The sequence below is a fragment of the Lonchura striata genome, chromosome 12 (genome assembly GCF_046129695.1).
Source record: "Lonchura striata isolate bLonStr1 chromosome 12, bLonStr1.mat, whole genome shotgun sequence".
NCBI classification, from domain to species: Eukaryota; Metazoa; Chordata; class Aves; order Passeriformes; family Estrildidae; genus Lonchura; species Lonchura striata.
The window spans coordinates 11,311,146-11,324,620 of NC_134614.1; the positions used below are offsets into that span (position 1 = coordinate 11,311,146).

The window sequence follows — 13,475 nt, forward strand, 5'->3', positions numbered from 1 at the left end:
CCAGAGAGGTTTGTCCTTCTCCCAGTTCCCTCAAACACTTTTCCACCCAGGGGTTCAGAGACACAAAGATGAAAGAGAAAGAAGTGTGGAGAGGAGGCAGTGCTGCAAGGGTAGTGTCAGCTCAGTCCCTGCTTCTGGACTGTATATATGCTAATTATTTCTCCTTACAGAAGAAAGCGATTCTCATAATGTGAATTTTGGGAATTAGGTTGGGGGTTTTGATTTGTTTGGGTTTTTTTTTAAACATAGTCTGGGGAAGAAATTATTTTAACAATAGAATATATAACTCTTTAAAGACTTTTAGACTTTTACATATACAAATAAAAGGGAGATATTCCAATTTAAATTTAAACAACAACAAAAAAACCACCCAACAAACAAAGCAAAAAAACCCTAACAAATCAGATTTGTATGTAATATGCTGGCTCTCTAAGAACAGGTGTTGTAGCCCACACTGAGCTTCATGTTTCAGGATGCATTTCTCTGCAGGATCACTGTCCATGTCAGAGAGAAGGACCCTCCTGCAGAGGATGACTCAGATTCCCAAAGCCAAGCTCCTGCCCAGAATTATTCTTAAATAGTCTGAGTCTCAGCATGGCCAGAGTTGGAGGTGCTCACCCTTCTAGTGCACGAACCTGAGTTACGTGCTCAAAGGCAGCTCATCACATAATTTGCACTACAGCGCTGTTGTGATGCAAGTTACAGGGTGTCTGAAGCAGTTAGAGCTGATTATCTCTGGGAAGAGTCATTTAGCTACCAGGCACGCATTAAAAGTGTGCTTTCTTATCATGCCTTCAGAAGAATGACTACCAAATATAATTATGAACACAGCAGTACTTGCAGTCCAAGTCACTTTCTTTATGATTGCACAATGAAAAATTAATTTTCAAGGAACAGATTAATAAGTATTGCTTTTTGAACAAAAATTTTCTACTTCCAATTAAAACATTAAGTTTTTTTTTTCCCCAAATCAATTTTCATCTTATTTTACACATTTTTTAATATAGACCAAAACCAAAAGAGGTTAAAAAAGAAATAGATACTGTATGTGCAACATGATAAAACCGTCATGTAACACTCTGACTCAAAATACAGAGTTCCTTGCAGACTTATTCCCTGTTGTTATTTTTTTCTTCATTAACAAAATAGTTGGGCATAACTAGATTTTCTTCCTCCCTCTCTGTCTACCTCTTTCAAGTATTAGATTTCTTCCTTCCTCACCTTCCCCACAAAGTCAAGAAACAGTTTGTTTTCAGGTCTCTTTTAAGTCTCTGAACCTGCACATCAAATAAACCAAGCTAGTTCCTCAGTGGTTGAAAGATGGAGGAGAAATTATTAATAAGCTTGTTATTGACTCAATGTAGCTTCTACAGGAACCCCAACAGTTTAGTCTGTTTGATATTTGGAGTTATATGTAAGTCTCTTCCTGTGCTGCCCCTACTGAATGATGGTGATGATACTGCTGTGGACGAAAAGGATTCAAATCAAAAGTTTTACACTACTTAAAACAAAAAGACCTTTATCCTTTAAATGTGAAACATTCTCCATAATAATAAGGCACTTAAACATAGACTTTCTTTGGATTGTTAAAGCAGCAATAAAGTTCAGCCAAAGCCCTTATTCAGTCCTTGAGAGTTGGTTTCCATATTACCAGGGACACAAATGCCAGCTTAAGCCAGCAGGTGTTCAGAAATGGTTTTTGTAAGAGAACCTTTAGAGACTCACAGTGGATCTCACAAAAAGATAATACCATTTTCCCTACTTTGTCAGCGACTTCATTTCTCACTGCAGCCATGGAACCTGTTTGCTGAAGGTTTTTCTCCCTTGCAACAGAGCCTTGGCGTGCACAGTGAAGTATTTTGGTGGAATGTCTCAGTCTCTGAAAGGCTTTGGTCTGACTGTGTTTGTGCACCTTTTGTTTTCTCTGAATGTTTGGTTCCTGAGACTTACTGGCATGAATGTTCAAAATGAATTTCAAAGATGCATATGCATGTCACCATGGGAACTGAAGGCTGGTCTCAAAGAGCAGAGCTGCTGCTGGGATGATTGTGTGCTTTATCCACTTTGGGCATGGAAGCAGTGCCATGTGAATTGTCTGAATAGTCACACAGCAACTGTGGTGGGTACGACTGGCACAAACTTCTTTGCCACTGATCTGGTGAGGGTAGGAATATCTCATGACTGTGAAATGATCTTAAATTACAGCAGCTGAAAGAGGTATATTTTGTTTGTGCAAACTATTAATAGAAAAGAAAGCTAAAATGACCTTATTTATTTTCTCAGCTCAATCTTGGTCTTGAATTCTCTGTCTTCAATTGTTGTTATGTTGGCTTTACAACTTCATTTGCAGATTTCTCAAATGAAATTGCACATTTCTCAAATTCCCTTACACAATTTGAGAATTGTGTAAGGGAAACATCCATATACTGCTTGATGTAAGAAATCACTTTTAAAATCACTTCTAGTGGGAGGATGAGAAGCCATTGTTTCACTTTTCAAGATATTAATTGTTATTATGCACTAAGGGAAAAAATGCCACAATGAGCAAAATTTTCAATGTTTTATAGTTCTTAATTGCTCTGTGACAGCCACCATAACCTTAGACACTTCACAGACTTCTGTACTAGAAGTTTGTACAGAAACTGTAGGTCTGTAAGATGTGATGGGAATTTTTCTTCCCCCCTCTCTAGCCTGAGGAAGGAATAGCCTTATACTGCACAGCCCTTATGGCACCTCAGAGTGGGTGAAAAAAGAATCAGAATGGGAAATTGCCCAGCACCTTTAAACCTGGCTGCTTTCCACAGGTTTTGGTGTTCACCTGGAGGCTCACGGAAAGGGGTATAACAAAAGGGCTTGAATTTGGGCACACCACGGGTAAAACGGAAGAGTAATTACTCCCTCTCAGCAAAAATAAATTAATCATTTAGCATCCAATTAATTGTTAAAGCATTTTATGCCCATTAGGTTCTTTTCTGAGCTAGTTTCAAAGATACAAATGAATATAAGTTTCAGACTGCACAAAATGCAAATTGTGCCAATTTCTGGCAATAAAAGTAATAGTTTTTCTATCCTTTACTGTTTGATTTATTCATAGCTGTTTTGAGAAATTCATGCAGTACAATTTTGGTGCTATTGCCTGCTAAAGATTTTTCCTCCTTTCCTTTTCTTGGCCCCATTTCTCCCACACACAAATCCACAAAGCCACAGATGCTCCATTACAATGATGTCAGTCTTGCTACATGCTCCAGCTGTTTGGTAGGTACATTTATAAAGTTCAGCCTTTTACATTATGCCATAAATGTATATTTCATGTATAAACATAAAGTTAACATATTGCAGATCACTCTAAGTGTAATTTTAATGGAGGTTCAGTAAGTTTAAAAAATACTGAAAAGCATTTAATCTTTCCGTTGGCAACATTTTTGTAGTAAGTTTTCCAAATTTTTTTCTTAGGCTAGGTTTAAATATTCCCTGCCCTCTCTGCTATTTCATCTTCTGTGATCTTTGGAAAAAGCAGGGAGTTATTATAGTAAGACAATATGTATTTTAAAGAAAGATGTCTGAGGAAAAATATGTTTCTCTCCACATCTTCTTGGTGCTCAAACCCTCACTTAGCATTCTGTACATCTACCAGCCAACCACACTGCAAAACACCTAATTCCTGGAGCTGCCAGCTTTCAGTGATATTCTATATGGCTGATACAATGCTGATAGGATGTATAAATTCTAACAGATTGTTTCAAAATTTCATGAAGAACTGGATCTGACCTTAAAGCCATTCTTTGTATTGTGTCCTGAGTTTCAAAGGAAAGGCTATATAGTGTCTATCTGGCTCTGCCTTTTGTCCTTTTTCTCTTTGGTAAGTGCTTAAGGGTTCAGCTCACTGAAACTCTGTGCATCACTGACTGGTGCCCACAGGATGCTTCCCTGGTCTCCCCTGGGTGCTTCCCTTCTTACAAAAAATGTCTTTATTTTTTTGCTCTCCCTTTGAGTTGCCTACTTTGTCTTCATTTGAATGTGGTGCTGAGTTATCACCATATTTATACCAGATAGTCATTATTCTAAAATAAATCACTGTGGAAAATTTGGGGCCTAATCTCTGTTTTGTTGGCTCAGTAATGAAATGGCTCTCAAGAGGACAGATGGAAGCTGAGATCAGGAGTTGTTGTTGCTTCAAGCAAGACCCAGGGTGCACAAAGGCCCTGATACAACTGTAGAGACTCAAATTTGGGACTGCGAGCTATCAGCGTGTGGCTACAGAGGAACCTTCATTAGTGTTGTGGATCTGTTCCAGACTGTAAATACATAAATGTCTGATAAACTCCTAACAAGAACCAGTGGCTCAGAAATGCTGATAATGTCACTGTTATTTGTTTTCTTTTTAATTTTCAGGTCTTTTGTTATCCAGCAGATCCCAAGTAGCAACCTCTTCATGGTGGTAGTAGATAATGAATGCTTCTGTGATTCTATCCCACCAATTACCATGGCACCTATAGAAATAAGATATATCCTTTTATTTACAAACTGGTCAGAAGAGATTCAAGATGTAAATATTGAAAAATTTCTTATCATGTAAAACTTGCATTGCATGACATTATATGTGCTGATTGAAATTAAGCCTTCTGGGAATATGTTCTCACTATTTTTTCAATGAGAATTAATTTTTTTTTTCTTTTTTATACAGTCAATATGAGTTAAGCAAGCACAATTCCATCTTATGTAGCATAAGGTCATGGTCATCTTTAGACAGCTGAACATCTTTCAAATTAGGCACTAAGTATGTAATTTTCTTATAATGATGGACCTGATTGGAACTTAGAGAACTCCCTTTGACATAGATACTGCTTTATTTAAGATTTGACTGGAGCATTGAAAATGTTTCAGAATACTGCTTTCCAAATCTACAAAAATTTAGCAAAATAAATATATTACTTGATTTTTTTGTTTGCTCCACTTCCTATTTTTTGCTGTCCTGTAGTTCAGGTAGTTCAGGATTAGTTTTTTCCCATTAGTTGGAATTTGTCAAAAGCAACCTGCAGTCTGCTTTTATTGCAGACTTATGAAAAGACAGGTCAGCAGTGTAAGTGCACACGTGCTATTGAAAACACAGAATTGAAAACACAGATCACAGAGAGGAAAGCACTAAAATCACTTTCTTTTCCTTGTGGTGACCACACATATCACCTTGGGGTTTTAATGAGGAGGAAGAAAGCTGAAAGATTTTCACTGTACTCATTTCAAAACGTCCCATGAGAATTCAATGCTCAGAGCATCTCTCCTTAACTGCCTTGCACATAATGAATCCCTGAAATGTGAATGGTTAAAATCTCAGAAGATAAGAAGACGCCCAGAATCTTGTCATGGATTTCACCCTGAAGTAAGTTGCTATCTGCTTTTCCTTTCTTTTGCATTCTGGTAATTTTTTTATTTCTTTAAAAATAATTAGTAGGAAAAGTATCTTCTAAGATGAAATGTTGGGAAATATTGAGAAGACTCAGTAGTCAGGGAAGTGAGGGATATTGTCAGTGCTACAAGTCTTTTTTGTACACTTGTAGACAACACCTTGAGTTGCTGCTTTTTATCATGTCAGAGAGTGTGGTAGGGTGTGAGCACTGGCTGCCAGGAATACCTGAGAACTTGCTCTGGCTCAAGCAGTGACCACAGGACTCCTTGTTAGAGATGCCTGGGAACTTTATGCTCTTAATGTTTGCTTCAGTAATTAGCTTCAGTAACCATACCTGTCATGTTGTAGTCATTCTGCTCACACAAATTATTGCTTGGGAGGGATAGTGACCCCTCCACTACATGCATTTACTGCTCTGTGTTCTGCACAATGCTCTCACACAGTGCCAGGGAGAGCTGACAGAGACCAGGATGTGATTCCAGTGGCTTGTACAGCATAAACATCCTTTTTACTCTGGAGTAACTTTAATTTCTGCCTCTGCTGATATAATGCAATGTAGAACAAGACCTAAAGTATAAAGTGGAGGGGATGGTGTAGTGCTTGGTGTTTCAGGTTTCAGTCTAGAACCTAAATTTGTTCAACTCAAAATGTGTACTTGTATTACTTCCTGAGTATATTCTATTTATGAGCTTTGTTGTTTGCATCAGTGGTCTTATGCTTATGTTTGCTAAAAACAGGTGTCATAACTGACTGCAGTGGCTTGTATTTATTTTCCTTTGTTGTTCTTTTATTTTCTTTAGGAAAATGCAAGAGAATGTGGCGGTGTCTCAGGCCTTAGTGCTAAACCTTCTCTTGTTCTTCTTCCTCTGCTATTGATGATTTTCTCCAGGTGACATTGACTGATGTGTTCAACTGGCATGCTAAAATATGGATAAACTGTGAACTGGGAAAAGGTGCAACATAGAGGACATGATATATAGTCAGAGCATCAGCATTTCATGATTTTAAACTGTTGGTGATATAAATTCTTAAAGATATGTTGAAAAAAGATTTATCTTTTTACTTTGCAAGTTGTGCAGATGTGAATTTGGCATATGGCAGTCATGATTCATCAAAAAAGGACTTGGTAGATAGAGGTGACCATTGCTTTGTCGCATTGAAACAATTTAAACTGTGTACTTTTTTCAATAAAGTATATTAAAATCACAGTTTCAGAGTGTATTTTAAGTATGCTAATATATTTGTTCAAATAATGAATGATGGGAAGAAAATAAAATAAATGGATGATATTTTATTATGCTTTTAGCCTCTTTCTGAAAAAAAAAAATCAGAGAAGAAAATGGAGACTTGGCTTTTAGAATAAGGCAGAATAGCTTTTACTAACAAGTTAAGGAAACACCTGTGTGTGTATGAAGCTGAGCAGGTAATATATGGTGCTGAATTATAAAGAAGGTTTGGTTTTCTGGAAATAGCCATAAAATATCTTACCTTCATTTAGAAAGTGAGTCAAAGCCTTATTAAAGCCTTCTGACTTAGGCAAGCTTTGGGTCAAATTGGTTGATTCGCAGATGGCAAAAATCAAATACTTTTCATCTATAGGAATAGGAAGATACGTGGAATAGCCCAGATCAAGGGGTGACACTGTTCTGCTGGTGTTCTGATCTCATGTCAGACATGAGAAGCTCGTAATGAGGAAAGTGATAAGCAGAGAAAATCAGACTTGTGACATCTGTGTCAGCAGAACCCATTATTGATTTTCACTGAGTGTCCCTGTTGGTAGGCAAAGATGCAGACCAGTAAGTTTTTATTCCAGGCCTTACTTTGTAAGGGAAATGAGGTAATAAAGATGAGCATATACCTTTTGCAATTGGCAGCAAAGTCCCTGCTGTGGATATATTTGCTGAAGATCTTTATCTTTGAGCTATGATAGTCTTAGTTTGTTTTTGGAGTTTTCTAGAATCCTTTATCAAAGGATAACCTGTTCTTCTAACAATATGATCAATTAAATGCAAAATAAAATGCCACTGCTCTAAATCTGGTGCTTGGAGACTGCAGTTTCCTGGTTGGGTGTAAGTTTGCTTTCAGCCTTAGATAAATGTTAAGCAGATTTGCTGTGTATCTTGGTTGGAAACGGGGAGCCAGGCCACTGAGAGGGGCTTTGTCTTAAAGAATACTACTCAGCTTGTAAGGGGAAGAACTAGTAAAACAAAATTTCTACTCCAATGCTTTAATGGGTTCAAATGCACTTGTACTTCCTCTGATTCTGAAACCATGCAGGTCTTTGTACTCATAAATTTCTTTTCCTCATGGTTTTTTTTTCCTCATTTTTTTTTGAGTGTTTTCCTATAGACTTATTATTTGTCTCAAAATCCTTCCCTAAGGAAAAATTTTCCAGCTGACATTCAGTCAAACTGTTGTCTTTGTGACATGCTTTGTTTACTAAGCAAATTGGGAACTCAAGGCATTTTCTCCACTTGGGCTGACGTGTACATCCTGCTCTTCTTTGCTTGGTTTTTCTCTGAACTCCATTCCCCCTTACCCTCCATCATTCTTGCAAAAACTTAATGTCAATACTTTATAAATAAAGTATTTTAGTTTTTTATTCTCCTCCTGATTTTCCATTATTCACAACACTGCAGCCTCATAACACTTTTGTATATCTGATTACATTCTTCTGTAATGGAATTTAATGGTTATAGCCAATACAATACAGGTGATTTTCCTTGTTAGTAGAATGTGGGAAAAAATATCTTTCTCATTAGAGCTATTGAAAAGCTCTGCATACAACTGTCTGATGTGTTAATCATCATTGCTTGCAAAGAAAGGAAATGCATCAATGGAGAAAGTGTATTTCTACAGAAGCTAGGTGAAAATCTGTAATAGTAATTCATTGTTCATTTTGGGAAGAGGTGGGTGGTTTTTTAATTGCAAAGGAGCCAGGGAGTGACAAGACTATGACAGTATTAATTAATATTGAGAAAGAGATTTAAATATGGGCTTGTAAATGAATATTGCTCAGAGAAATGTGACAGTTCATTTTCATACACTAAGGCAGAGTTATGAAGGCAGAACGCATTGGTGTACCCAAACAAGTCACTGTGTGAAACAGAGTAACCCAAGTCAATTGCTAAGTGTAAAAACAGTTTTATGAGCTGCCATTTCTCTTATTGAAGCTATCTTTTGAATTTTGTATCTATTCCTTAGAAGTTTCTGGTGTAGTGTGAATCCAGGTTGATAAAGGCAGTTGGAATAATGGACACAAGGCCCAGGGACTCAGGGAGTGTGTGAGCACCAGTCAGTCCAGAGGGAATGGCTGCAGCAGGAGCAGCCTGGGCTGAGCACAGAAATGATGGTTATGAGTTTCATGGGACAGAGTTCTCCAACAGGGGAAACAGACTGAATCTGTTAAAACAGATTTCCAGAAAAGCTGGTCTCATGCTGATGTTGTTCCTGCCTATGTTTGAGTTTGCTGGTCCCTGTGCCATTACTTCTGAAGGTGTGAAATGCCATGCCATGAAGTTGGGTCTATGCTGTCATTCCATAGCCCGTGGCAGGTCATAGAAGGTTATGGAATTTAATTCCATTAACTCACTAATCTGAGATACTATTCTTCTTAAATACTGAAATTATTATGCAAGGTCTGATGCAAAGTCAATTGCAGTAAATAGCAAAAGAAATATGTGTGCATGTGTATATATACAACTGCATATGTGTAAGCTACATATATTTTTAATAAACAGGAAATTCAGACATTTTCTGTATCTTTTATCTCCCTGAATCTGAGAACAAATCCGAGGAGAACTGGGACAACTGTACAATAATTTTCTGCACAGCAAGAGGCAGAGCTAAAAGCTTTAGCTTTTGCAGGGCTCGGATCTTTTTTCTTCTTTACTTTCTTTGCTAATGGCATTGATTTGCAACTTATTAGCCCCAGCTGCCTCCTCTTCCTTTAATCTTGATAAAGTAAAAGCTGTCTGGGGGCTCAGGGCTGGCCATGGACACACCATTTTCTAATAGTTTTGTGTGGGAAAACTGTCCATAACTGTCAGAGCTGCAAACACTCCTTTAAAATCACGTAAGCCAGAGAGCCTCAGGCAGGTTTCCACAGCTGTGCTATCTCCTCTCATTGTTTTTGTGACACTGAGGCTGCCTGACCCACTGTGTTTTGCTGCCAGGGCCAGCCCTGCAATATGTGTGTTCGGCGACACAGGTGGCTGCCCAGGGCAAGAAGATATTAAAAGCTGCAGTAATTGTTTCATTGCCTAAATGGCTTCAAGAGACTGTTTCAGTTTTCTTCTGATAGCAGGAGCCCCAGAACAAGGCACTGGCCTCTTTAGCCCTTTGAGTTCATGAGGCAAAATAGAAGTTTGGCACAGAAGGTTTGTGGCTGGAAGCCTCCAGTTATTTCCATGTGTTTCTTGAGCTCTTTATGGCCTCCAAGGACTTTTATATCTTGGGACTTTCTGTGCCTCAGAAATTCCAGCTTGTACAGATTTAATGTAAATAGGCACTCACAATTGGAAAGTTTTCTGCAGAAGAGTGCATCAAAACCTTTCACCCGTGGAAAATATTTATATTTGATTTTCCTACTTGATTATTCTTTTCCCTGAACTGCCCCAGATAGTCCCAATAATATGCAGCTTTTTTTCTACTTGTTCAAATCCTTCCCCATGTATTTGACTGCCTTGTTATTTATCTAGTGTACAACATATTCCCTGTGGCAGGTCCAACTCCCCTGTATCTACTGAGAGAGAAATGGTTCCCATGTATGGAGCCCAGAACGTCTCGCTGGAGTTTATCACAATCCAGTCACAAGACAATTTTCTTCTCTTGTCTTTAGCCTTTGGTCCTTAAGCTCAGATCATATTTCTTCCAATATAACAATATTCTTGCTGTAGTTACTTGGGAGGATTTATGTCCTCTTCAAGATTCAGTCCTATGTTTCTTCCCAAGAACAGTTTTTGGAGCTGGATGTTACAACTTGGATATACCAACTCAGAGTCTATTCTTGTGATGCTCTTTTTCTCTTCTTCCCATGGTAAGTAAGTAAATGGAGTAACTCAGCAAATGTTATTTTATTATTTGCTCTTCAGTACAAATTATTTTTGAAGTCCACAGTTCTGTCTAGCAGATGCTTTGAAGAATTTCAAAGCACAGTGTAGGAAGAACTCATTGACTGTTCTTGCATTACACATTTTTGATTATTTTCTCCCAAGTCTCATGGTGTCTTAATTAAGAGTACCCAGTCAAACCGAGGATCGATCCAGCCATCCAAGTGATGAGAGGCTAAAATCTTGAGACAATTTCCTTTTCAACAGTTTAAGCAGACTTGATTGCTCATCACTGTGGCATAAATAACCAGATAATTGTGTTGTTGTCACACTACCCTCTAACACCTCACCAGGTGCTCTGCTGCTAACAGTTTCTGGCAGCAAATGGGGTGTGTTGGCTACATAGAAATTTTCAGGTAATTCACACAAGACTGACAAAATAACATGGAAAAAAATCAATGCAATATCACAATAAGTGGCATGAAAGCAACCATGTTTCCTGTGATATTTTCCTTGTTAATTGCTAGTCATTTGTTATTTTTAATTGAACTGAGGCTAAATTTCCAGTCACAGTGCTGTAAAATCCAAGATGCTTTTGAAGAGTTGAGCTCTAGTTCATTCAAATAGTGCAGAATTTGGTTATCTCCTACTTGAATTCTTTTATCAAGAGGTTATAAGGAGTTGACAGCTAGTAGGGCCTCTGTAAGATCAAGCTGGAAATCTGTTTTTTTCATTCCAGATGTAGTCTTGAACTGCACTTATACGTGTTTAAAGCAGCCTTGCAAGAAAAGGTTACACTTGACAATTCTGAGTCAGATTTGAACCTTAACACCAGAAGTTCAAGTGGTTAATGCTGGGTTTGTTTGACTATGTTAGGATTTAGTTTGCAGCTTTAACATGCAGAGCATTTCACTTCCAGGAGAAAGGGAAGATCAGATTTCAGTTCGTGGTGAGAAGTGTTTTGAATCAGCTATTTAAATGTCTTAGGCAGAGTGCTAAATGTTTAATAGAGGAAGCTAGTCGGGACTAGCTGGGGTAGCTGAACTAACTGAGAATGCTCGGGGTGCACATGCAAATGTGCAGATGAATCCTGAAAAACACAGAATCGTTTTGGTTTTTTACTTTGTTATTCATTTGGCATTGGTCAGTTGGGTTTGACTGGAAAAGTGAAATATTATTTTTCATCTTCCCATGTTGTTTGGGGGCTGTATATGGGTGGGGAATTAATTTAGAAGGAGTCAGCTGCATTCCTGGATCTTCTAATGCTTCCTCTGAGATATAACTGTGATATGTGCAATAGTTAAGAGAGAATCCCAAGTTTCTGACAATATTTTTTTTATCTGTTATAGTTAATGGAGCTGTTTAGGTACATCTGTTTAATGTCTACAGATGTGAGTGAAATAATTAGTGAAAAAAAGTAATCTATTTCATTGCTAGTTTCTAAGCATCAAAAACAAGCCAGAGCAACAATTAATTTGTAATTCCATTATCTCTGGCAGACTTTAAAAAGCAGGACATGAAACCTGGTCATAAAGACTCTAATGGAGACTCCACCATCAGATCTTTGTGGGTTTCAGAAAGGCATTTTCCTTTAAAGTAGACATACTTCCTGCTCTTTCTTCTTCAGTCTTTCAAAGTCTAAACCCAGAGAATCTCAAGAACTCCCAGGAAAGATGTCCTCTGGAGAAACAGTAAACAAAGAGTATTTTGAATTCTGTTTAAAACCTGGAGTTAATGTGATACACTTGAATTCATACAAGTATGGACTTAATAAAGGATATCTAGTTAATATCCTTTAGGTCCACTAGTAACGATATAAACAGAGATCTCTGTAGGAAGATAAATATTTTGCAAGATATAGAAAGGTCAAGAATTTTTATTTTCCACTGATAAAAGTATTCTTGGCAGAAAACCTCCAGATTTTATTTAAAAGAAAAAAAGCTTTAAAATCTTGGGTTTATGAGAACTCAGAGGGGCACTGTTTAAGTCCGGTTTTTAACCATGAAATCCTTCTGACATATGGCAGTCATTATGTATTTGCATCTGTCTATCTTGGAGGATTTTTTCTAATAGAAGATACTTAAAAGTTTCACATTTAACAAATTTTTCAATAAACACTTGAGAACTTCTTAACAGTAAACAATGATCTTAAACTGCCTTGCCAAGCATGTAAATGATCTACAACTTCTAATACACCAAGATTGTTGCATATTTTCAGCCCTGCATTTGGGACCTCAAGGCAATGCTGTTTCAGATTAGGACAAACCATGAATTTCTTAACTGTTTCACTCAAGAGAAGAAGGCTTTATCATTCTGATATTCATGGCAGAAAACCTGGAAATTTGTCCTGCCCATTCCTTTCCAAATACAGCAACCTTATCTTCATTGGCATCAAAAAGATTTAAGATTAGTGGAGGATGGCCTAATTCAAAAAAATTAACTACTCTGAGTAAAATAAACAGGAAAACCATTCTATGTTTTATACTGCTTTCCCTGCCTTTCCCTGAGCTTTTGCCTCAGTCTTACCCAAGAAGAAAAATCCCTTGTAGCATGGCAGGCATAGAGGAAAGATTATGGCCTCTTGAAAGGGAAGACTGACACATTTTTCCCCCTGTCCTGTTGTAGCTATCAATAGAAATATTCATGCCACATTCTTGGAAATATTCTTCCTTTCATGTAGTCCTACTGGTAAAGCTGGCTATGAACAGGGAAGGCATACAAGATTCAGCTTTTTTATGTTTTAGAGAGTGAAATGAAATTTTTTTGGACAAAAAAATTTCAATCATTTTCGTGGCTTCAGTATAGAGAAGTTTTATGAAAAAAGATATAACACACATTACTGCAGGCAGTGCCTCAGAAGTCACTTGCAGAGAAGGCAGCTTGGTGCATACTTGTGACAAAGATCAGGAGCCACTTTTGCTGTGTAAGAGTGAGCAAAAGCAAGGAGAGCACAGACTGAAAGCTGAAGTAGTTGAAGACAAGGGAACAGGGAGGGAAGTTAATTCCAAATAAATTCTGAA

General features: G+C 37.6%; 1 protein-coding gene across 5 annotated transcripts in view; it reads left to right on the plus strand.

The window, feature by feature from the left end:
• The window catches only part of CACNA2D3 (calcium voltage-gated channel auxiliary subunit alpha2delta 3), a 400,132-nt gene extending 393,520 nt beyond the window's left edge, over positions 1-6,612 (plus strand). For all 5 annotated transcript variants that reach the window (XM_021532923.2, XM_021532931.3, XM_021532906.3 and 2 more), the window contains 3 exons: positions 4,393-4,505; positions 5,295-5,377; positions 6,205-6,612. In XM_021532923.2, coding sequence (XP_021388598.2) covers positions 4,393-4,505; positions 5,295-5,377; positions 6,205-6,297 — 289 coding nt within the window. In that variant the 3' untranslated portion in view covers positions 6,298-6,612. The remainder of the gene's footprint in view (positions 1-4,392; positions 4,506-5,294; positions 5,378-6,204) is intronic.
• The last annotated feature ends 6,863 nt before the right edge of the window (positions 6,613-13,475 follow it).